This window comes from Rhinatrema bivittatum, chromosome 2 (assembly GCF_901001135.1).
Source record: "Rhinatrema bivittatum chromosome 2, aRhiBiv1.1, whole genome shotgun sequence".
NCBI classification, from domain to species: Eukaryota; Metazoa; Chordata; class Amphibia; order Gymnophiona; family Rhinatrematidae; genus Rhinatrema; species Rhinatrema bivittatum.
Genome location: NC_042616.1, coordinates 15898169 through 15924435, shown reverse-complemented (window position 1 = coordinate 15924435; position 26267 = coordinate 15898169). Strand labels below are relative to the sequence as shown.

Here is a 26267-nt window from a genome sequence, read left to right as displayed (position 1 = left end):
CTGCCATCTTGCTTTCAATTTGTCTTCTAGGTACGGAAGACACAGAGTATTATATCTATTACTCATTTCAGGTTTGGTAAGTATCATGACAAAATTAAGGCTAAAAGAACAGCATCAAGAAATATAAAAGATCCCAAAGGGAGGAGCACAAAGAACAATATTTGATTCAACTGAGGGAGACGAAGAAATTAATCAAGTTGGCAAAAAGTCAAGCAGAAGAGAGGATTGCCAAAGAGATAAAATATGGTGACAAAACATTTTTCAGATACATCAGCGAAAAGAGAAAAGTCCAAAGTGGTATAGTGAAATTGAAAGGTGGAAATGATCAATGTGTGGAGAGAGACGAAGAAATGGCAGAAATATTAAACGAATACTTCAGCTCTGTGTTCACTAAAGAAGACCCTGGAGAAGGACCATCTCTACTCAACAAGAATCTGGAGGGAAGTGGAACAGATGAAAATCCATTTACAGTAGAAAATGTATGGGAAGAGCTAAAGAATCTGAAAGTGGACAAAGCCATGGGGCCTGATGGGATTCATCCAAGGATACTGAGGGAGCTCAGAGATGTGCTAGCGGGACCGCTGTGCGATCTGTTCAATAGACCCCTAGAAACGGGAGTGGTGCCAAGTGATTGGAGAAGAGCGGTGGTGGTCCCGCTTCACAAGAGTGGGAACAGAGAGGAGGCTGGTAACTACAGACCGGTTAGCCTCACTTCGGTGGTGGGAAAAGTAATGGAGTCACTGTTGAAAGAGAGAATAGTGAACTACCTACAGTCCGGAGAATTGGTGGACCAGAGGCAGCATGGATTCACCAGAGGAAGATCCTGTCTGACAAATCTGATTGACTTCTTTGACTGGGTAACCAAGGAATTGGATCAAGGAAGAGCGCTCGATGTCATCTACTTGGATTTCAGCAAAGCTTTTGATACGGTTCCACACAGGAGACTGGTGAATAAAACGAGAAGCTTAGGAGTGAGTGCTGAGGTGGTGACTTGGATTGAAAACTGGTTGACGGACAGAAAACAATGCGTGATGGTAAATGGAACTTTCTTTGAAGAGAGAGCGGTTTTAAGTGGTGTACCGCAAGGATCGGTGTTGGGACCGGTCCTGTTCAATATCTTTGTGAGCGACATTGCGGACGGGATAGAAGGTAAGGTTTGTCTTTTTGCGGATTACACTAAGTGGACACGCCGGAAGGCGTGGAGAGAATGAGACGGGATTTAAGGAAACTGGAAGAGTGGTCGAAGATATGGCAGCTGAGATTCAATGCCAAGACGTGCAAAGTCATGCATATGGGGAGTGGAAATCCGAATGAACTGTATTCGATGGGGGGGGGGGGGAAAGGCTGATGTGCACGGAGCAGGAGAGAGACCTTGGGGTTATAGTGTCTAATGATATGAAGTCTGCGAAACAATGCGACAAGGCGATAGCAAAAGCCAGAAGAATGCTGGGCTGCATAGAGAGAGGAATATCGAGTAAGAAAAGGGAAGTGATTTATCCCCTTGTACAGGTCCTTGGTGAGGCCTCACCTGGAGTACTGTGTTCAGTTCTGGAGACCGTATCTACAAAGAGACAAGGACAAGATGGAAGCGGTACAGAGAAGGGCGACCAGGAAGGTGGAGGGTCTTCATAGGATGACATACGAGGAGAGATTGAAGAATCTAAATATGTACACCCTGGAGGAAAGGAGGAGCAGGGGTGATATGATTCAGACTTTCAGATACTTGAAAAACTTTAATGATCCAAAGACAACGACAAACCTTTTCCGTTGAAAAAAAATCAGCAGAACCAGAGGTCACGAGCTGAGGCTCCAGGGAGGAAGACTAAGAACCAATGTCAGGAAGTATTTCTTCACGGAAAGGGTGGTGGATGCCTGGAATGCCCTTCCGGAGGAAGTGGTGAAGTCTAAAACTGTGAACGACTTCAAAGGGGCGTGGGATAAACACTGTGGATCCATCAAATCTAGAGGGCGTGAATAAAGTGGAGGCATTCAAACACTGCATGGAGCGGCAGTAGCCACAGAGGCATTCACGGAGCGGGATGCCAGTGGCCAGTAGTTGGTGTTCCACCTTCACGGAGCGGAAGGATGGAGGGCTGCTATTTCCAAAAAATAAAAATAAAACAAAAAAATAAAAACAGGGCTGGGTAAGAGTATGGGGCAAGGGGGTGGCCTGCTTGTAACAGCGGTTGCTACCCCCGATTGAGCTGGATGTCACTTGGATGCAGATACAGAGCTGCTCTCTAAATTGGGTGGAGGGGAATTAGGACTGGAGGGTTCTGGAAGCCAATAGTAACAGGTGGGAGAGAGAAAAAGGGAAAAAAATGGATAAAGTGCGTAGCTTGCTGGGCAGACTTGATGGACCGTTTGGTCTTCTTCTGCCGTCACTTCTATGTTTCTATGACCAGCTCCTTAGCCTAGTAAACGTTAGCTCTTTTGACTGAGCTCAGTGTTCTCAATTGGTTGGAAATATGAGCACTTTGTCCACAGTTTGGCTTTTCCAGAGAATCCTTGTAGGCTGAGATTGGGATAGGGCTATATATCCTTGATATCGACTTTTACTCTGTCTCCACCTGCTGGTAGAGGTGCATAACCCATTTCTGTGGATTGACCTGCCTGAATGCAGAAGAAAAGAAATTATCAGGTAAGTATTAATTTCTCCTTTCCTTTTCCCTGCAGATAAGGAAACCAAACAGTTGTTTGAGATTGGGGCACGATCCCTATGTGACCATGGTTTGCAACACCCCTGAATACAGAATTCGTACATCACAATGGGAGATATGTCACTGCCCAGGACACCAAACTCTTCCTGCCCTGTTAGGATTTAGCACAGTGAGACCTCCTGATGGAATAGAACCAGATGTTCCTGATGTTCTGGATAATGCTCTTATAGCTTCCTTTTTATTATAATGTGATTTATCCACGCAATGACATTTTATATTCTCTGTCTCTGGTATTAGAAAATATTTTCCAGTTTGATTTGAAAGCCCTCGGGTCTATGGAGGAAACTGATTCTAGGGGCAGCACAGAGGGAACAAATCTGGCATTTCCTGGGGAAGAGGGGTCCTGGTGCCCTCTTTTCAATGATAAAATGTTAGGATAATAAATCCAGCTGAGATCTAATGCACCCTGAGCCCCTCCACGTGTCTCTGAGTGTTTCTGGTTTGTGTTTCAGGTGCGGGTGACGTTTGAGGACATCGCTGTCTATTTCTCCCAGGAGGAGTGGGGGTTTTTGGATGAAGGGCAGAAGGAGCTTTACAGGGACGTGATGAAGGAGAATTATGAGACCCTCATCTCCCTAGGTAAAAATTGCATTATCTGCATGTTAAGTGGACTCGAGGGCTGATTTATGAAGGTCGTTTGTGACTTTTCTCCTGACTCCAGCTCCAGCATTGCTCTGGGTCTGAGCTGGCACCTGAGATTGGTTGTTTGGATCTTTTCACGTGCGACGGCCCCTGCGAGGCAGTCTAGGAATTTATCTCAGATGTCTTTCATGAGGCACCTGCTGGGGAGCATCCACAAAGTTTCTCAAGGGACTTGACTGAGCCCTCAGCAGCAGGACCAGGATACAGGCCTGAATGGGCCAAATTTTAAAAGCTTTACTCGCACTAAAAGATGACTACGTGGCCGCACGTGAGCGACATGAATTTCAAAAGCTGCTAATTACTTGCTCGTGCTAAGAAAGGGGCGGGGCCAGCAGTTCAGTGGGTAAATCCGGCGGCCGCTGCTCGTGGTGCACTGTTAGCTGCGTATATTTCCTGCTGCTCCTGGTGAGGTGTAAGTCTGCAGAAATCACTTTATAGGACTAACACTATAGGATGAAGGGTCTTGCTCAACTGGGGGGAGTGCAGGATGAAGAACTGGAAGGGTCTGGATGACCCTGAGATAGACTGGGCAAACTGGTGGGCTAATGGGTAAAACTGGGAATGGCTTTAACCTGAGCAGGGTTTAAAATCCTCTTCCCTGTACGCATTAAAGCCGACAAATTCTTAAGGAAGAAATGTGCTTTACATCTGCTCGAGTACACATGCTGGGCGTATTTTACATCATACACATGTACTTGTGCAGGTGATTTAAAACTCCAGCGTATCTTTGCTCACTCGGTTGCGTACATTCTTGTTTTACAATTAGCTGCATATGAACAGCAGGATATAAGAGGTCTGAGCTTGCTTCATGACAGTCATTCCCTGTATGAACCCGGATCAGTCCAGACTCCTGGATTTTGCCCCCCCTCTAGCAGATGGAGACAGAAGTTTATTAACAAAAATTCTGCCTTTCCTAGCGTGTAGCAGATGGACTCAGGACCAATGGGTATAGTGTACTCCTGCTAGCAGTTGGAGACGGATCAGATTTCAATCTGACGTCAGACCCCAGTACACATACCCCCTGCAGGAAGTGTAGCTCTTCAGTATTTTCTGTCTCCAAAGCAGTTAGGAGTTATCTGCACGCTCTCAGAGCGTTAGAACCAAATTCAAGAAGAAAACCAAATTAAAAGAAGAAAACTTACCTGGAACGAGCCCCGCTCTCCTGCGGTGACACCATCGGGTCTCTCCCCTAGTTGAGATTCCCGAGGTGATTTCCGTGGTCCCTCGGAGGTGAGCCTCGGTCCGGCGGCCGAATCGCGGCGAGGACTTTGCCCCCAATTCTCGGGCGTGGCTGAGAGGCAGCGGGTGCACCCTCGTGCGCGGCGGTGAAGGTAGTTACCCTCTCCCCCCTCAGCCGGAGACCACCCGGAACGAAGCCGGGAAGCGCCGAAGACAAGGTAAGGTAGAAATCTTCGTATCAACCGGTCTCCGAGGATCGAGGAGGAGCGCAGGTCAGCGACGAGACCAGTGCCACCGGGTTGATTCGCCCAAGCTGGGTCAGACCCCGGTTACTACAAGGGTCTGCCCACGTGGAGACCCTACAAGGTGGTCGCCATCTTGCCCGCGTGCTCGCCGTCGCCATTCGGGCCCATGCGCCGCTCTGGACACCCGAGCGCATAACCTAGCCTAGGCGCACAAAGTCTATTGTGCGCACAAATTTATACGCACAACAGGGGCGCATAAGCCGAGAGCACAAAGGCCGTGCGCACAGAATACGTGCGCCCTACTAGCTGCGCGCACAACTATACCTGAGCGCACATCCACGCACAACCCCGGCACACAGGAGCGCACAGGTTTTACGCGCCGGCATCCATGGCACCACCAGAAATAGAGATAAAAGCTCAAGGCCTCTGCCCTGACTGCCATCTCAGAGCCGCACAAAGCGAGGAGGCCGATGCCCTGTGCACCCAGTGTGAGGAGGCCCTGGGAGAACCAGGCCAGGGCCAGTCCCACCCAGGGCCGAGTACTAGTTCCTCAGGGAGCACCCGGACCTAGCCAATCATAGGGGGACTCCCCTACATTCGGGGACCCCCAGAGAACCAGCGCCCTCAGCTTGGACACTTCATCGATCTCATGGGTGGAGTTCTTCAAAGGGGTTCATGCCCTAATTCAAATGCAATCCGAAACTCCACAGCCACATGGCTCATTGGAGAACCCCGATGCCCCAGGCTCTTCAAGACCCAGATCACGTCTTCCACCCAGAAGCCCCACTTATGGGGACACGAACATCTCCGAAGAGGACATCGAGCCCCTAGAAGAAGGGGAGCACCCACCAGGGTCAGAGCCTCATCGAACCATGAGGCACTTTTTCACAAAGGACGAGCTCCCGGACCTGGTCGCCCAATGCCTGTCAGAGCTCGCTATCCCGGGTCCAGGCTCCTCAGGGGAACCTAAACTGAATTCCCTGCTGGAGGGCCTCCGACAGCCCTCCTGCCATTTTCCGCTGTTACAAGCTGCGCAACAGCTAATTGACCTGGAATGGAATGCACCAGAGTCCACCTTCAAAGGGGGACGAGCCTTGGCAGCCATGTACCCTCTGGATCCGACAACCAAAGAGCTCTTTACATGCCCAAGAGTGGACGCCATGGTCTGCGTGGTGGCTAAGCGCACCACTATCCCGGTTGAGGGAGGTGCGGCACTCAAGGATGCACACGACCGGCGGCTGGAGTCCATCCTCAAGCAGTCCTTTGACGTGGCAGCTATGGCTCTTCAAATTGCGACCTGCTGCACCGTGGTGACACGTGCCTGCCTGTCCCAATCCAGGAACAACGTCCCGGGAGAAGTCATGGAACCAGCAGTAGCATTCCTTGTGGACGCTGCTTCCGACCTAGTGCGCACAGTGGCCAGAGGAGTGTCATCTGCAGTGGCGGCCAGGAGACAACTCTGGCTTCGAAACTGGTCAGCGGACTCATCCTCCAAAACACGCCTCACAAGGATGCCCTTCAAAGGATCCCTCTTGTTCGGCAGAGAACTAGAGAAACTGGCCGACAAATGGGGAGACTCCCCAATACTATGCCTACCAGAAGATAGGTCAAAGAGAAACCAACGACACTTCCCCAGAGCATCCAGGGGCAGAAGTTCACAGCGCTTCAATCCTTACAGCAGAAACAGCTACCAAGCGCCACGCTCCACAGGCCGAAGCCAGTCCTTTCGGAGCAAGCACAACAAGAGGGGAACCGGCTCAGGTCCAGGCCCCAGCCGCACCCCACAATGAGATTCAGCTGACCCGTCCAAGGGAAGAAGCCATAGGGGGCAGACTAGCCCTATTCTACTGCAGATGGGTTGAGATAACTTCGGACAAGTGGGTCCTAGCCATCATCCAGGAGGGGTACTCTCTGGACTTCTTACGAACTCCTCCGGAAAAGTTTGTGGAGTCTCCCTGCCACGACCCCACCAAGAGGGCGGCAGTGGAAACCACACTAGCCAGACTCCTGGCCCTCGAGGCCATCATCCCAGTGCCTCCACAGGAAACGTACACTGGTCATTATTCCATTTACTTTATCGTCCCCAAGAAAGAGGGAATGTTCCGACCCATCTTGGACCTCAAGTCGGTCAACCGCTATCTGAGGATCCCCCACTTCCGCATGGAAACTCTACGCTCCGTCATAAGGGCGATACAACCGGGAGAGTTCCTCACCTCACTGGACCTATCGGAGGCCTACCTACATATACCAATTCACCAGGAACATCAGCGCTATCTACGCTTCAAGGTCCTGGATCGCCACTACCAATTCCGGGCGCTGCCCTTCGGGTTAGCCACAGCCCCCCGGACATTCACCAAAGTAACAGTAGTGGTAGTGGCAGCATTGAGGAGGGAAGGAATCCTTGTAAAACCCTTACCTAGACGATTGGCTGATCAGGGCAAAGTCGCCAGAGGAAAGCCACCAAGCAACCAGCAGGGTCATAACCCTACTGGAGAGCCTAGGATGGGTGGTCAACACAAACAAGAGTTTCCTATAGCCCTCACAGTCACTGGAATACTTAGGAGTCTGATTCGACACCAAAGAAGACAAGGTCAGCCTGACCCCCACAAGGAGATCGAAACTGTGGAACCGGCTGCAAACATTACTAAACGACCCTCATCCCACAGCATGGGATTTACCTGCAAGTCCTCGGCTTGATGGCATCCACACTGGAAATTGTGCCATGGGCACAAGCCCACATGAGGCCCCTTCAACGCTCACTTCTGTCAAGGTGGAATCCACGGTCCCAGAACTATTCCTCCCGGGCAGAGTCCGGACCCAACTACAGTGGTGGCTGCAGACCAGTCACCTGAATCGGGGATCGAGACTGTCCTCCCCGACCTAGACCCTGCTCACCACAGATGCCAGCCTACGAGGATGGGGAGCTCACTGTGAGGAATTAACCGCCCAAGGGCAATGGAATGCCGAAGAGGCAGGATGGAACATCAATCGCCTAGAAGCACGGGCAGTCAGGCTAGCCTGCCTGCGGCTCGCTCACAGACTGCGGGACAAGGCAGTCAGAGTGATGTCGGACAATGCCACAACAGTGGCCTACATCAACCGGCAAGGGGGCACCAGAAGCCAACAGGTATCCCTAGAAATAGACCCACTGATGGCGTGGGTGGAGGCGAACCTCCAGGAGATCTCCGCTGTCCACATCGCCGGGAAAGACAACAAAAAGGCGGACTACCTCAGAGAAAGTCTAGATCCCGGAGAATGGAAGCTGTCATCCGCAGCATTCCAAATGATAGTGCACCGGTGGGGGACGCCGCACATGGACCTTCTGGCAAGCAGATCCAACGCCCAAGTACCCAGATACTTCAGCCGCAGGCGGGAGCTACAGTCCCAAGGGATCAATGCCCTGGTACAGAGCTGGCCACCGGGGACCCTACTATACGCCTTCCCACCGTGGCCCCTGCTGGGCTCAATCGTTCACAAGATACAGCTACACAGGGGACTAGTTCTTCTTGTGGCTCCGGATTGGCCAAGAAGACCCTGGTTGCAGACATGAAAAGGCTACTGGCAGGGAACCTCCTTCCCCTGCCTCCACACAGGGACCTGCTACAGCAAAGACCCATCCTTCACGAGGACCCAGCTCAATTCTCTCTTATGGTTTGGCCATTGAGAGGGCTCGCCTGAGAACGGATACTCAGGGGCGGTAATCGAAACCCTCCTCTGAGCACGCAAGTTCTCCACATCACTGACGTACATAAGGATTTGGAGAGTTTTTGAAGCCTGGTGCAAAGACAACAACGTCAAGCCACGCTCATTCAAGGTTCCAGTGATCCTGGAATTCTTACAGAATGGACTTCAGAAAGGTCTGTCTCTCAACTCCATCAAGGTACAGGTGGCCACATTGTCATGCTACGGCTCCAAGAGCGGGGACAACAGCATAGCTGCTCACCCGGACGTGTCACGCTTCCTGAAAGGAGTTAAAACACATCCGCCCACCACTGAGGTGGCCGGTACCTCTGTGGAATCTCAACCTCGTGCTGGAATTCCTAGCAGGAACAGCTTTCAGACCCCTCCGGGGCCTGTCTCTCCGTCTATTGACTCTAAAGACCATGTTTTTGCTGGCAGTCTTTTCAGCTCGACACATCTCGGAGCTGCAGGCACTGTCCTGCCGTGAGCCGTTCCTCAGGTTCACCCCGGGATCCATCCAACTACGCACGGTCCCCTCGTTCCTCCCCAAGGTGGTATCACACTTCCATCTTAACCAGACCATCTCGCTCCCATCGGCAGAAGCCTTGAAGAACTCAGAGGAAGCCCGTAGTCTACGCCACCTCAACATCGGCAGACTCCTATCCAGATATTTGGAAATGTCGTAATCCGTAAGAAAGACGGACCACCTTTTCGTTCTTCTCAGCAGGAAGAAACGGGGAAGCGGCCTCGCGGGCCACCATACCCGCTGGATCAAGGAAGTTATCAAGGCGGCCTACGTAGAAGGGGGGAAACCCCCACCTCTACAGATCAAGGCCCATTTGACCAGAGCCCAGGCAGCATCCTGGGCAGAGTCCAGAATGATGTCACCCGCTGAGATCTGCAGGGCGGCGACATGGTCCTCCATCCATACCTTCTCCAGATTCTACCGTCTGGATGTTCAGGCTCGGGAGGACACGGCATTTGCAAGGGCAGTACTAAGTGGGTCACGGGCAGCCTCCCACCCGGTTCGGGAGTAGCTTTTATACATCCCATTGGTCCTGAGTCCATCTGCTACACGCTAGGAAATGGAGAAATTATTTACCTGATAATTTTGTTTTCCTTAGTGTAGACAGATGGACTCAGCATTCCACCTTTGGCTGCCGTACACATGATATCAAATGACTTAAGGGTAAGCCAAGTTTCGTTTACCTAGGAGTTTCACCCTGCCAGGTGTCAGAGCCTTCCGGCTGATTTCACTGGCGGTCTCCAGCTATAGTCAATCCAACCAATTCGACTTAAACAAGTTAATCAAGTTGTTACGTTTAACGAGTTATGAAGTTATAGAGTTAATCAAGTTACTCAAGTTAATCGATCAGTCAGACACACATATATCCTCAAGGCTTTGCAAGGAAGAATACTGAAGAGCTGCACTTCCTGCAAGGGGGTATGTGAACTGGGGTCTGACGTCAGATTGAAATCTGATCTGTCTCCAACTGCTAGCAGGAGTACACTATACCCATTGGTCCTGAGTCCATCTGTCTACACTAAGGAAAACGAAATTATCAGGTAAGTAATTTCTCCATTATATAGGATGGTGCCACCTACAGTCTGGCAGTATTCTTCTGGTCTCCAGCAGATGGAAGGGGTGCAAATCCTACAGTCTGTGATAGGGCCTAAGTTAAGTTTTGGGCTTTAGTGACAGGTTTAGTTTAAAAAACAAAAAATTAATAATAATATTTAAAAGACAGTTTTAGTAGCTTGACTGGGACCGCAGTGACTGCCTGCAGTTCAGAGTCTCCCGCCTCCCAGGGGGTTGTGAGGTCCTGAGGGGACCATCCTCCCTGGTTGTAGGCAGCAGCTGAGGTACTGGGTGAAAGCCCTTTCTTTGTTCCAGCTCATTCACTACTGGGGGTGATACCGGGGAGCCCGGCTCACTTCCCCCAGGAGGGCTAGAGGCAAGTATTTGTTTAAAAAAAAAAAGAAATGTTTCGGACGGTCGGTTCCTATTGTTGCGGCTTCGCCCTCCCTTCCCTTCTGATTCGGGGGGGGGGGGGGGGAATTTCGCACCGTTTTCGCCGTATTTTGGGGGTACCTTCTTTTTATTCTCCCTTATGCCGCGTCGGACAGCCTGTTGGGCCTGTGGCGCCATGAGCATTTGTCGTAGGATGGTCTCTGTTCGAACTGCCTTTCTGGGGGAGAGGGAGCTTCCACAGCGTCTCGGAGGGTCGTGGTGAGGGTGCAGTCCATGTCAGGGGCGTTCAGGGAGCTCCCTCCGTCGATTACGGGTCTGTTCCCGCAAAACATGGGTTCAAAATGGTGGGAAAGGCCGCCATTTTGAACCCTCTCGGGTCCGCAGCCTCCGGAGCGGGCGCCATTTTGGGCCCTTTGCTGTCAGCAGTACAGACAGTGCAGGCAGGGGAATCTCTCCCGCCGAACTTATCCCCGCAGCGGAGAGTCCCTGAGGGGGACAGGCCCATGGTTTCTGATAGCCTGACTGCTGGGGAGGTTCCTACTGGGGGCGAGAGGATCCTGTCTCCTCGGACTTCTCCTTCTCTTCAGAATTTGTTCTCTTGATGCATAAGGCCTTTAAGGCCCGGAAAGCTGGAAAAAAGAGACCTCTGGACCTGGACCCACAACCTGGGGCCCTGAAGCGGGCCAAGACAGTGGAGGACCCTGGTCCTTCATCAGGCCACAGGCCCCCCCCCCCATTTGAGAACCCCACTGGTGGATATGGATAGCTCCACGGATTTGGATGACCCCGTTGATCCGGAGTTTCCCGCTCAACCCCCGAGGGGAGTGGAAGGGGCGACAGAGCCATTTATGAGTGGTGTCAGGGGGTCTCATGGGGCGGAGGGAGACGACCCGAAGGTCGTATACCTGTTTCGTAAGGATGAGTTGGGTCCACTCATTCCACTGATTTTAGGGGAATTGGGCATTCCCCTTCCTCAGGAAGAGTCCAGGTTGGGGGCTACGGATCCTGTGGTATTGGGGCTCAGGGGTCCACCGTCCTCTTTCCCATTTCATTTCTCGGCTACCGATCTACTTTTCAAGGAGTGGGACACTCCGGACTTGGGCCTTAAGGTGGCTAAGGCCATGGATAAACTCTATCCGCTGCCGGAAGAGGCCTTGGAACTTTTTAGTAAAAATTTGTAACTTATCATTAAAATCATCCATTGTACCTGAAGACTGGAGGATAGCAAATGTAACCCCAATATTTAAAAAGGGCTCCAGGGGTGATCCAGGAAACTACAGACCGGTTAGCCTGACTTCAGTGCCTGGAAAAATAGTGGAAAGGGTTCTAAACATCAAAATCACAGAACATATAGAAAGACATGGTTTAATGGAACAAAGTCAGCATGGCTTTACCCAGGGCAAGTCTTGCCTCACAAATCTGCTTCACTTTTTTGAAGGAGTTAATAAACATGTGGATAAAGGTGAACCGGTAGATATAGTATACTTGGATTTTCAGAAGGCATTTGACAAAGTTCCTCATGAGAGGCTTCTAGGAAAAGTAAAAAGTCATGGGATAGGTGGTGATGTCCTTTCGTGGATTGCAAACTGGCTAAAAGACAGGAAGCAGAGAGTAGGATTAAATGGACAATTTTCTCAGTGGAAGGGAGTGGACAGTGGAGTGCCTCAGGGATCTGTATTGGGACCCTTACTTTTCAATATTTATAAATGATCTGGAAAGAAATACGACGAGTGAGATAATCAAATTTGCAGATGATCCAAAATTGTTCAGAGTAGTTAAATCACAAGCGGATTGTGATAAATTGCAGGAAGACCTTGTGAGACTGGAAAATTGGGCATCCAAATGGCAGATGAAATTTAATGTGGATAAGTGCAAGGTGATGCATATAGGGAAAAATAACCCATGCTATAATTACACAATGTTGGGTTCCATATTAGGTGCTACAACCCAAGAAAGAGATCTAGGTGTCATAGTGGATAACACATTGAAATGGTCAGTTCAGTGTGCTGGGGCAGTCAAAAAAGCAAACAATGTTGGGAATTATTAGAAAGGGAATGGTGAATAAAACGGAAAATGTCATAATGCCTTTGTATCGCTCCATGGTGAGACCGCACCTTGAATACTATGTACAATTCTGGTCGCCGCATCTCAAAAAAGACATAATTGCGATAGAGAAGGTACAGAGAAGGGCTACCAAAATGATAAGATGAATGGAACAACTCCCCTATGAGGAAAGACTAAAGAGATTAGGACTTTTCAGCTTGGAGAAGAGACGACTGAGGGGGGATATGATAGAGGTGTTTAAAATCATGAGAGGTCTAGAACGGGTAGATGTGAATCGGTTATTTACTCTTTCGGATAGTAGAAAGACTAGGGGGCACTCCATGAAGTTAGCATGGGGCACATTTAAAACTAATTGGAGAAAGTTCTTTTTTACTCAACGCACAATTAAACTTTGGAATTTGTTGCCAGAGGATGTGGTTAATGCAGTTAGTATAGCTGTGTTTAAAAAAGGATTGGATAAGTTCTTGGAGGAGAAGTCCATTACCTGCTATTAAGTTCACTTAGAGAATAGCCACTGCCATTAGCAATGGTAACATGGAATAGACTTAGTTTTTGGGTACTTGCCAGGTTCTTATGGCCTGGATTGGCCACTGTTGGAAAGAGGATGCTGGGCTTGATGGACCCTTGGTCTGACCCAGTATGGCATTTTCTTATGTTCTTATGTTCTTACGAGTGCCTAAGGTGGATGCAGCGGTGGCGGCGGTCACGAAGACGACCACCATTTCGGTCACTGGGGGGATGGCCCTTAAGGATCTACAGGATCGTATGTTCAAGATTCAACTGAGGAAGATTTTTGAGTTTTCCGCCCTGGTCATCCGGGCTGCGATGTGTAATAATTTTTCTTTGCGGTGGGCCTGCGTTGGGTTCAATAGCTTTTGACTAACGAATCGCTATCTCAAGAAGAATCCCTGCAAGCGGGACGTTTAGAGGCGATGATAGCCTATAGCGCTGATGCCTTCCACGACTTGCTCCGTACGTCGGCCAGAGCCATGGTGTCGGCTGTTTCCGCCAGGTGTCTGCTGTGGCTACGCCACTGGACGGCGGACGTGTCATCTAAATCTCAGTTGGGTTCCTTACCGTTTAAAGGAAAGTTGCTCTTTGGAAAGGAGCTAGAAGACCTCATTCAGTCCTTGGGTGAGAATAAAGTGCATTGGTTGCTGGAGGATAGACCGAAGTCGAGAGGTTCCTTCTCCTCCAGGGCTCGGTTTCGGGGAGGCTGGAAGTCTAGGACTTCTCGGGGGTCGGTTTCTTCCTTTCATCACGATGCCACCCGGCAGCAAATATATTCTCAGTCCTTTCGTGGCCGTTGTTTCGGGAGACCTGGCGCCGGCCAAAGTGCTCCCAGCGGAAAGCCTTCACAATGATGTGCGGCCGGTCCGTTCCTTGGTTCCCATGGTGGGAGGCAGATTGTCTCTGTTTTACGAGGAATGGGCCAAAATCACATTGGATCAGTGGGTACTGTTGGTGATAAGACACGGTTACGCATTTTGCAAGTCGGGTCCAGCCACAAAATCTGGTATCTCCATGCGCCATGCCACCAAGCGTCGAGCAGTAAAGGACACCCTGCAGTGCCTGATAGACCTCGGCGCCATTGTTCCAGTTCCTCCGTCGGAACTTCGAAGGGGTCGTTATTCCATTTACTTCGTGGTACCAAAGAAAGAGGGAACTTTTCGACCCATTCTCGACCTCAAGTTAGTCAAAAGGTGTCTGCGAAACATTAAGGTCCGTCATTGCATCAGTTCGGCAAGGGGAATTTCTTGCATCTCTAGATCTCACGGAAGCGTATTTACACATTGGGATTCGGGCCGATCATCAGAGATTTCTGAGGTTCTCCATGTTGAGTCAGCACTACCAATTTCAAGCCCTCCCGTTTAGTCTGGCCACTGCACCTCCCACCTTTACCAAGATTATGGTGGTTGTGGCAGCACTGTTATGGAAGGAGGGGTTTCTAGTGCACCCATACCGGGACGATTGGTTAATTTGGGCGAAGTCGGAGGTGCTTTGCTGGGAAGCGATAGATTGCATACTTCAGTTGTTGAAAGCCCTCGGCTGAGTGGTTAACCTGTCCAAGAATCGACTCGTAATGTCTCAGTCGTTGAAGCTTTTGGGAGCTCTGTTCGACACTTGTCAGGGTCGAGTGACCCTCACAGAGGAACGGATGCTCAAGCTCCAAGGTCAGAAGCGAGCCTTGTTGACCAAGCAAATTCCGATGGTATGGTATGGGATTACCATCGGAATTTGCTTGTTGACCAAGCAAATTCCGATGGTATGGGATTACTTACAAGTCCTAGGTTCTATGGCTTCGACTTTGGAATTGGTCCCATGGGCATTTGCACATCTGTGGCCTTTACAATCCACATTGCTTTCCCAATGGAGCCTGGTTTCGGAGGAATTCCATCTTCTTTTACCAATGACGGAGTCAGCACAGGACAGTCTGAACTGGTGGTTGCTTCCGGACAATTTGCAGCGGGGGGGGGGGTCCCTTTAGCGGTTCCCGACTGGACTGTGGTCACCACGGATGCCAGACTACACGGTTGGGGAGCAGTATGCCTGAGAAAGTCAGTGCAGGGGCGGTGGTCCCCAGAGGAAGCGCAATGGTCCATCAATCGCTTGGAGACCAGGGCAGTGCGACTGGCACTACAGGCGTTTCTTCTGATTTTTCTGAGGCAAGTCAGTCTGAGTTCTCTCCGACAATGCAACCACAGTGGCTTACATCAATCGCCAGGGTGGAACCCGGAGTCATCCAGTGGCGTCAGAGGCTCGTCTGTTGATCTCATGGGTGGAACTGCATTTAGTCAGCATAGTGGCTTCTCACATAGCCGGAGTGGAAAATGTTCATGCGGATTTTCTCAGTCGTCATTCTCTAGATCCCGGAGAGTGGGAGCTCTCGGAGGAGGCCTTTCAGACTGTCTGCACTCGGTGGGGCATGCCAAGTATGGATCTGATGGTGACGTTCAAGAACTCCAAGGCTCCGTGCTTCTTTGCTCGTCGGCGAGACACAGGAGCAGAGGGTGTGGACGCTCTGGTTCTTCCTTGGCCCACCGATGTTCTGCTGTATGTGTTTCCACCTTGGCCTCTCATAGGCCAGATCCTTCGTTGCATCGAATTACATCCGTCGGAGGTGATTCTGATTACGTCAGAGTGGCCGAGACGCCCTTGGTTTGCGGATCTGAGCAATCTAACCATCGACGGCCCCTTACGGTTTCAAGACTGGCCGAACCTGCTTCATCAGGGTCCCGTTTGCTTCGACCAGGTCGAGCGCTTTTGTCTAGTGGCATGGCTTTTGAAAGGAAGCGGCTGAAGTCCAGAGGGTATTCGGATGCCGTTGTCACTACGCTATTGCGTTCACGGAAGACTTCTCTGTCATTATCTTATGTACGAGTGTGGAAGGTTTTCGAAGCATGGTGTCTTGACCGGGGTCTTCTCTCTACTCAGGCAGGGATACCAGACATTTTGAGTTTCCTTCAGGCCGGTCTGGCGAAGGATTTGACGTGTAGTTCTTTGCGGGTGCAGGTGGCCGCTCAGCTTTTTACGAAGCAATATTCAAGGTGCGAGTTTGGCGGCGCATCCTGATGTCGCTCGTTTCTTGCAAGGAGCGAAGCATCTGCGTCCTCCAGTGTGGCAGCCATGTCCATCTTGGAACCTCGATTTAGTTCTTAAAGCTTTGTGTGCGGCTCCTTTTGAACCTGTACGTAGAGTGACTTTGAAGGACCTCACTTTGAAGGTTGTGTTCCTGGTGGCGATTGCCTCGGCCCGCCAGCTGTCAGAGATTCAGGCATTGTCATGTAGGGAGCCCTTTTTATGAATTTTGGACTCTGGGGTTTCTCTGTGTACGGTGCCTTCTTTTCTTCCCAAGGTGGTGTCTTCCTTTCATCTCAATTAGTCGGTGGAGCTACCTTCCTTTTCCGACTTGGATGGGGCAGATCCCTTGTCGAAGGATTTACGGAAGTTGGATGTGCATAGGGCGTTGCTGCGCTATGTAGAGATTACCAATGGTTTTCGAGTTTCAGATCACCTCTTTGTGTTCTGGAGTGGGCCAAGGCGGGGCAACATGGCATCTAAGACTACCATTGCTCGGTGGCTCAAGGAGACCATCAATTTGGCTTATCTTTTGAGTGGTTGTTCGTTGCCAGAGGGCCTTTGGGCTCATTCGACTCGTGCTCAAGCTGCTTCCTGGGCGGAATGTCATTTGGTTTCCCCCGAGGAAATTTGTAGAGCGGCTACTTGGAAGTCATTACATACTTTTGCCAGGCATTATCGCCTGGATGTCCAGGATTCCGGGACAGCTGGTTTTGGAGCAGGTGTGCTCGAAGCGGGCCTCTCTGGATCCCATCCCAAGTAAGCAGAGCTCTGGTACATCCCAGGAGTCTGGACTGATCCGGGTACGTACAGGGAAAAGAAAATTAGGTCTTACCTTTGATAATTTTCGTTCCTGTAGTACCACGGATCAGTCCAGAGTCCCGCCCATGTTACATTTGAAGAAAATGGAGAGTCTGCACTGTTTTCTTTTTTGTCTTGACCGACTAGCTCGGGTTCTGTATTCCTATGGGGGTTCATGATCCGGTTTTCAGGTTGTTAGATTACTGTATATAGTTTGGGTTTTTTGGCTCCATTCTGCTTTGACATTAAGTAATACTGCCAGACTGTAGGTGGCACTATCCTATATAAGACGGACTTTTTGTTGATAAACTTCTGTCTCCATCTGCTAGAGGGGGGGCAAAACCCAGGAGTCTGGACTGATCCGTGGTACTACAGGAACGAAAATTATCAAAGGTAAGACCTAATTTTCTTTTACCCCGTGACATACTTAGCCATGCACTGATATAATAGGGAGGTTTCAGCTTGTCTGCACACTTCTAGCTGTCTCATGGCCATTTTTCCCTTCTCCCCTACCTACAGATCCATTCTCCTTCCTCTTCCTGACAGTAACCCTACCCAATCTCATTCCCCACTTCTGTCCATTGGGAACATCAGGTGCCTGTCAGCCTCCCATATTCTCCAGCTTCTCGGCCATTCTGTCTTCTGTTTTGTCCATTGCTTTACAAAGTTTTCTTCCTCATTAAGCCATCACCTCTCACCCTAAGAGAATCTCACTGTCTTTCCTGTCATCACATCTGCCCTTCTCTGGATATCAATCTCAGTCCTGTCCCTCCGTGGTAACTCTCATCCTTCCCCTCCCAGCTTATCCTACCCCCACTTTCCTCCCTCTTCTCTCCCTCTCAGGTTTTATCTATGGAGTATCTGCTCTGTTTCCAGCAAGTTCGCCTACGTTCCTGACCTCTTATCTTTCATTCTCTCCATCTTCTATCACTTCTGTGTTTATGCTGCTGTTATTTTTTATATTCTCTTACAGTTTCCATCTCCAACACTTCAGTGAGGTAATTCCAGGCATCCACCACACTTTCTGTGAAGAAATAATATCTCTTGATATTATTCCTAGTCTCCCCCCTTAGAACCTTTGCTCTACAAATTATTTTCTATTCAAAAGAAGTTTTCCTAGCGTGTAGCAGATGGACTCAAAACAAGTGGGTATAGTGTGCTCGTGCTAGCAGTTGGAGACGGATCTGATGTCAGCACGGGTACCTATACCCCCACAGGAAGTGAAGCAACTCAGTAATTTCCGTCTCCAAAGCAGTTTGGAGCTCCTTCACGCTTGCAGAGCGTGTTTCCAAATTCTAAACTTCTAAATCTCATCGAAAACAACTTACTGAAGACAAGCCCCGCACTCCTGCGGTGATTCCAGTCGGTCCCTCCCCCAGTTGAGTTTCCCGAGCTGGCTTCCGTGGTCCCTTGGAGGTAAGAGCCTCGGTCCGGTGGCCGGGTCGCGGCAGGGACCTAGCCCCCGAGTGAGAAGGGCTCGGGCGTGGCATAGAGGCAGCCTCGGTCCCGGTGTGGACTTGGCCCCCGAGCGAGACGAGTTCGGGCGTGGCCTAGAGGCAGCGGGTGCACTTCCTAGAGCGGCGGTGAAGGTACTTCCCCTCTCCCCCCCGCAGCCGGAGACCGCCCGGGTTCTAGCCGGGAAGCGCCGAAGACAAGGTAAGGCGTATATCTTTATTGTGGTCTCCGAGGAAGTGCGGACTAGCTGGGCCTGCTTGTGCGGCAGCACGCTGAAGAAATCGACATTTGTCTTGCTTTTGCATACTGCGATAGGCGCCCGCTGCTGTACGCACGCTGCGATAGGCGCCCACTGCTGTACGCACACTGCGATAGGCGCCCGCTGCTGTACACACGCTGCGATAGGTGCCCGTTGCTGTACGCGCGCTGCGATAGGTGCCCGTTGCTGTACGCGCGCTGCGATAGGCACTCGTCTGCGTTAGGCGCCCGCTGTACGCTTTTCTTATAGAAAGACACCCGCTTATAGGCGCACATTGCTTAGGCGCCTATACACAGGCGCACATAGCTTAGGCGCCTGTACACAGGCGCACATTGCTTAGGCGCCCGTACATAGGCACATATTTATAAGACGCCTGTTTATAGGCGTACGTTTCTAAGACGCCCGCTCATAGGCGCACATTGCTTAGGCGCATGTTTATAAGACGCCCGTTAATAGGCGCACGTTTCCAAGACGCCCGCTCAAAAGGCACGTAGTCCGGCTGGGTGGTAATAACGGCAGAAATGGAGCAGCAGGGAGCTCAGGCAACCACGGAGCCGGCTCCTCCTGACTCTGACATGCGAACGTTAAGCCTCTGCTCGGCATGCAATCTCAGAGCCACCCAGAGCGAGGACATGGACTCCCTATGTGCCCAATGTGAAGAGGCCATGGGAGTTCCGGGCCAGAGCAGGTCCCAGCCTGCTCTGGCCCGCTGCTACTTGACAAGTAGCAGCGAGCAACCAGGGACTTCGAAAGGCCTGGTGCCTCTACGTCCGGATCTGGCCTCCTTTTCCTGGGTGGAGTTCTTCCAGGGTCTTCACACCTTTGTTCAGAGGCAGTCCGCCCCTCCAGTGGGTCCTCCCGTTCTGGTGGACCCGGGCCCTGGACCTTCGAAACCTCGGCCCCGCTACTCCCCGCCCGGCAGCCCCGGCCTTGGCGATCCAGATTGTTTCACGGAGGGTGAGGAATCCCCCGAGGAGGGTGTCCTTCCCTTGGGGACGGCGCCATATCGCACCATGAGACGCTTCTTTCAAAAGGAGGATCTTCCAGGCTTGGTGTCCCAATGCCTTTCAGAACTGGCCATTCCGGCCCAAAGCGCCCCGGGGGACCCGAAGATGAACCCTCTGCTGGAGGGTCTGTGCCAGACGGCCCACCATTTTCCTCTTACAGGCAGCACAGCAGCTGATCGAATTGGAATGGAAAGCGCCGGAGGCCTCTTTCCAAGGGGGTCGGGCCCTGTCGGGCATATACCCGCTGGACCCGACCGTCTAAGGAGCTTCTGGCGTGCCCCAAAGTAGACGCCATCGTTAGCGCCATTGTGAAGCGTACCACCATTCCGGTTGAGGGGGGAGCAGCCCTCAAGGATGCCCATGATCGTCGTATGGACTCCATTTTGAAGCAGGCTATTGAGGTGGCAGCTATGACTTTACGAATTGCGACTTGCTGCACCGTGGTTACACATTCCTGTATGTCACAGGCCCGAACCCACACCCCTGGGGAAGATATGGAGTCCGCTCTCGCGTACCTCACTGACGCAGCCTCCGACCTCGTCCGGACGGCAGCCAAAGGAGTGTCCTCCTCGGTGGCAGCCCGGAGGCAGCTATGGCTACGCAATTGGGCGGCCGACGCTTCCTCCAAGTCACACCTCACAAGAATGACCTTTAAGGGTTCCCTACTGTTCGGCAGCGACCTCGAACAATTGGCTAGGACATGGGGTACCTCTCAGTTACCCCGTCTACCAGAAGACAGGTCTAGGAGGAGCCAGCGTACCTCTTCAAGGCCACCTAGAGGTGGCAGCTCTCAGCGCTTCCACCCTTATCGGACCCGCTACCAAGCACCTCGTCCTCAGGCCAGGACTCAGCCCTTTCGGGCTAAGCACAAGAGGAGAACCGGCCCGGGTTCGGGGCCCAGCCGGACACCACAATGACAATCAGCCGACCCATCCGGGGGTGGCGGCCATAGGGGGCAGGCTAACCCTCTTCTACCACAAGTGGGTCGAGATCACCTCGGATCAATGGGTCCTTGCCATCATCCGAACAGGGTATTGCCTGGATTTTCTTCGGCTTCCGCCGACCAAGTTTGTGGAATCTCCCTGTTCACCTCTCAAACAGGCGGCATTGGAAATGACCTTACAGAGGCTCCTAGCCCTAAGAGCCATAGCCCCGGTCCCTGCGGGGGAGATATGTTCTGGGCATTATTCCATCTATTTCATAGTACCCAAGAAAGAGAGGGTACCTTCCGACCAGTCCTGGACCTGAAGTCCGTCAACCGACACCTCCGGGTCCCCAGCTTTCGCATGGAAACTCTGCGATCCGTCAAGAATGCAGTGCGACCAGGGGAGTTTCTCACCTCCCTGGATCTGTCGGAAGCCTACCTACATATCCCGATACATCAGGACCACCAGCGCTATTTACGCTTCAAGGTACTCAATCAGCACTTCCAGTTCCGAGCCCTACCCTTCGGGTTGGCCACTGCGCCATGGATCTTTACCAAGGTAATCATAGTAGTGGCGGCAGCTCTCAGGAAGGAAGGAATTCTCGTCCATCCCTATCTGGACGATTGGCTGATCAGAGCAAAGTCTCCGTAAGAGAGCCACCGGTCAACCAGCAGGGTTATAGCTCTCCTGGAGAGCCTGGGTTGGGTAGTCAACTTAAGTAAGAGTTCCCTACAGTCATCGCAGTCGCTGGAATATCTCGGAGCCCAATTCAACACCCAGGCGGACACGGTCAGCTTGACCTCCAAGAGGATATCGAAGCTTCAGAATTGTCTGCAGGTGCTGCTGCGCACCATCCAGCCCACAGCTCGGGATTACCTGCAGGTCCTCGGCCTCATGGCGTCCACTCTGGAAGTGATCCCATGGGCGTGCGCTCATATGAGACCTTTGCAATGTGTCCTCCTGTCCCGGTGGAGCCCATGATGGCAGAACTACACCGTCCACCTGCCTCTACCAGCCAGAGTACGGATTCAGCTACGGTGGTGGTTGCGGCCCGGCCAGTTGAGCCGGGGCTCGATGATGTCCTCCCCAACCTGGACCTTGCTCACTACAGACGCCAGTCTGAACGGATGGGGAGCACACTGCGAAGAGCTCACCGCCCAAGGGCGGTGGAGCAGAAGGGAGTCGGGATGGAACATCAACCGACTAGAAGCACGGGCAGTCAGGCTCGCATGCCTGCGATTTGCCCACAGACTCTGAAACAGAGCGGTCAGAGTGATGTCAGACAACGCCACCTCAGTGGCCTACATCAACCGACAAGGTGGAACCAAGAGTCACCAGGTGTCCCTGGAGATCACTCCCCTGATGATTTGGGCAGAAGCAAATCTCCACGAGATCTCCGCCGTCCACATCGCCGGGATAGACAACATCAAGGCAGACTTCCTCAGCAGGGAAAGCCTGAACCCGGGAGAATGGCAGCTGTCACCCACAGCTTTCCAGATGATTGTGGATCGGTATGGGATGCCGGGCATGGACCTGCTCGCGGACCGGTCCAATGCTCAAGTTCCCAGATATTTCAGTCGCCGGCGGGATCCACGCCCTGGTACAGCCATGGCCTCAAGGGATTCTGCTATATGCCTTTCCTCCGTGGCCCCTGCTGGGTGCCATCATACACGAGGTTCAGCGGCACAGAGGCCTAGTTCTTCTAGTGGCCCTGGATTGGCCAAGAAGACCCTGGTACGCAGACATGAGAAGACTACTGGCAGGGAACCCATTACCCCTGCCTCCTTACCGGGACCTGCTGCGGCATGGTCCCATCCTCCACGAGGATCCGGCTCAATTCTCTCTTACGGTCTGGCCATTGAGAGGGCTCGACTGAAGAAACGTGGATACTCGGAGGCGGTAATCGATACACTCCTCCGAGCACGCAAGTTCTCCACATCACTTACGTATATAAGAATCTGGAGAGTTTTTGAAGCTTGGTGCGAATCTCACGGCACCAATCCGCATGCTGCTAAGGTACCTATCGTTTTGGATTTCCTACAAGATGGACTTCAAAAGGGTCTCTCCCTCAGCTCCATCAAGGTGCAGGTGGCAGCGCTGTCTTGCTATGGTCCCAGGAGGGACGGCAACACCATTGCCACACACCCAGACGTTTCACGCTTCCTGAAAGGAGTCAAACACATTCGCCCGCCACTGAAGTGGCCAGTACCCCTGTGGAACCTCAACCTAGTGTTGGACTTTCTAGCGGGATCCACCTTCAGGCCCCTGCGAGACCTGTCTCTCCGTTTGTTAACCTTGAAGATGGGGTTCTTACTGGCTGTGTGTTCAGCCCGTCGCATTTCAGAGCTATAAGCACTGTCCTGCCGGGATCCGTTTCTCAGGATCACTCCAGAGGCTATCCATCTTCGAACAGTTCCTTCCTTTTTACCCAAGGTAGTCTTACAGTTTCACCTCAACCAAACCATATCCTTGCCTACTACGGATGGTTTGCAGAAGTCAGAAGAAGGTCGAATACTGCGTCATCTCGACATCGGCAGACTACTGTCCAGATACCTTGAAATGTCAGAAGCAGTACGAAAGACGGACCACCTGTTCGTCCTGCACAGCGGGAAGAAAGGGGAAGCGGCCTCACGGGCAACCATCGCCCGCTGGATCAAAGAAGTCATCAAGGCAGCCTACGTGGAGGCTGGGAAGCCACCTCCTCTACAGGTCAAGGCTCACTCTACCAGAGTGCAAGCGGCCTCTTGGGCAGAAACTAAGCTGCTGTCGCCTGCAGAGATATGTAAAGCGGCGACGTGGTCCTCCCTTCATACCTTCTCCAGATTCTACCGTCTGGATGTCCAGGCCAGGGAGGACACAGCATTTGCGAGGGCAATCCTACACGGTCCTTGGGCAGCCTCCCGCCCAGTCCGGGAGTAGCTTTTGTACATCCCACTTGTTTTGAGTCCATCTGCTACACGCTAGGAAATGTAGAGATTACTTACCTGATAATCTCCTTTTCCTTAGTGTATGCAGATGGACTCAGCATCCCACCCGGCTGCCGGTATACATGGGGATTTGCCGATGCACGGTGAGCCATGTTTTGCTTGCATAGGGCCTCCACCCTGCCGGGTGTCGACGCCTCCCAATTGAAGAGCACTGGCGGTCTCCAGCTATTACCAATCTGGCAGGGGAATCCTGTTTATTTAATTGATCGGTCAGCTACACTTATATAGCTCATACAGCTTTTGCAAGGAAGATTACTGAGTTGCTTCACTTCCTGTGGGGGTATATGTACCCGTGCTGACGTCAGATCCGTCTCCAACTGCTAGCACGAGCACACATTACCCACTTGTTTTGAGTCCATCTGCATACACTAAGGAAAATGAGATTACCAGGTAAGTAATCTCTACATTACTTCTTGAGCATTATTACCTTTCAGCTATGGAAGTGTCTCTATCATGTCTCCCCCTTTCTCCTCTCCTCTAGGTTATACATATTTAGGAGCTCATCTCATAAGGCTTTTGGTGCAAACCCCATTGTTAGAAGTTTTTCATGGTCACCAGTGGTTGGTCAGAAATGCGCAGCTCTATCACTGTGTGACACTGCCAGAGCAGTGATTATAGGATCAGAAACCCAGATCCATTTGCATGGTCACTAATGCATGATTAATGTCTTCTTCTATCACCAGCAAGTGATGAGGTCACACAGCATGTAAAGGAGGAGAATCGAGAAGAACATCCTATGGAAGAAGGACTAATCCTAAGAGAATCAGGAACTGCCTTTGACAATGTTTCGCAGGGGATTGAGAGGAGAAACACAAGGAATAGTCAGCAGAAGTCTGAGAAGAAGCAGAGAGACCCTGCAGGAGACTCACAGGATGGAGTCACTGTATGTGAGATGGAGGTCAATGTAATCCCTGAGCCTCAGAGACACGTAAGCACAGAGAGACCCTTCCAGAGGATTAACAATGATCAAAAGACTTCTGACCTTCACCAGAGGGAGGGGAAAGGGAAGAAATCCTTTCTGTTTGACTCCTGTGGTGAAAGTTTTGCTAAGGAATCACATTTAATATTGCACCAGAAATCCCACCCCCTAGAAACACTATTTCATTGCAGTAAATGTGGGAAAATCGTCAGAAGAATAATCTAAAATTGCACCTAAACGTACATAACCCAGAGCAACCCTTCCCCTGCAGCGAGTGGAGGAAAAGTTTAATTAGTAAGTATAAGCTAAAATTACATCCCAAACTCCACACTGGAATGAGACCATTTATAGATAATAAGGGAGGGGAAAACTTCATTAGCCACAAATTACTAATCTCGCACCAGAAAAGCCACACCAGATTCTTTTGCAGTAAAGGTGGAAAATGTTTTGTAAGGAGCAAAACCCTCACACAACATCAGCAAATCTACACTGGAAACAAACCATTTACCTGCAGTGAGTGTGGGAAAAATTTCATTCGTAAGAATACGCTAATGTTGCACCAGCGCCTCCACACAGGAGAGAGACCATTCTCATGTACTGAATGTGGAAAAAGTTTCATTAGGAAATCATATCTCTCCCGACACCAGAAAATCCACACAGGTGAAAGACCATACATGTGTACTGAGTGCAATAAAAGCTTCCCTATGATGTGTACCCTCACAAGTCACATGAGAATCCACACAGGGGATCGACCATTCTCATGTACTGAATGTAATAAAAGCTTCCCAGTGAAGTGTGCGCTCATTACACACATGAGAATCCACACCGGGGAGCGACCATTCTCATGTAGTGAATGTAATAAAAGCTTCCCAGTGAAGTGTGCGCTCACAAGACACATGAGAATCCACACCGTTAGGAGCCTGTTCTCATGTAGTGAATGTAATAGAAGATTCAGTGAGAAGTGTACCCTCATAACACACATGAGAATCCACACAGGTGAGGGACTATTCTCATGTAGTGAATGTAATAAAAGCTTTACAGTGAAGGGTGCCCTCACAAAACACATAAGAATCCACACCGGGGAGCGACCATTCTCATGTACTGAATGTACCAAAAGCTTCCCTGTGAAGGGTGCCCTTACAAAACACATGATAATCCACACAGGGGAGCGACTGTTCTCATGTACTGAATGTAATAAAAGCTTCCCTGTGAAGGGTGACCTCACAAGTCACATGAGAATCCACACAGGAGAGAGACCATTCTGCTGTACTGAATGTGGAAAACGCTTCATTATCAAATCACACCTCACCGTACACCAGAAAATCCACACAGGTGAAAGACCATACATGTGTACTGAATGCAATAAAAACTTCCCTGTCAAGTATATCCTCACAAGACACATGAGAATCCACACAGGTGAGGGACTTCTCTCATGTACTGAATGTAATGAAAGCTTCCCTGTGAAGAGTGACCTCACAAGACACATGAGAATCCACACAGGGGAGTGACCGTTCTCATGTACTGAATGTAATAAAAGCTTCCCTGTGAAGAGTGCCCTCACAAGTCACATGAGAATCCACACAGGTGAGCGACCATTCTCATGTAGTGAATGTAATAAAAGATTCACTATGAAGGGTGCCCTCACAAAACACACAAGAATCCACACTGGGGAGAGACCATTCTCATGTACTGAAATAATAAAAGCTTTCCTCTGAAGAGTACCCTCACAATACACATGAGAATCCACACAGGTGAGCGACTATTCTCATGTAGTGAATGTAATAAAAACTTCACAGTGAAGGATGCCCTCACAAAACACCTGAGAAGCCAC

General features: G+C 51.0%; 2 protein-coding genes across 2 annotated transcripts in view; both read left to right on the top strand.

Moving 5' to 3' along the window:
• The window catches only part of LOC115083579 (oocyte zinc finger protein XlCOF6-like), a 396491-nt gene that overhangs the window by 304764 nt on the left and 65460 nt on the right, over positions 1-26267 (top strand). The gene's annotated exons all lie outside the window — the stretch shown is intronic.
• LOC115083591 (gastrula zinc finger protein XlCGF57.1-like) lies at positions 3260-25952 on the top strand. Its single transcript, XM_029587508.1, has 2 exons — positions 3260-3299; positions 24201-25952. The coding sequence occupies exon 2, from the start codon at positions 24631-24633 to the stop codon at positions 25942-25944; it is 1314 nt and encodes a 437-aa protein (XP_029443368.1). The 5' UTR covers positions 3260-3299; positions 24201-24630; the 3' UTR covers positions 25945-25952.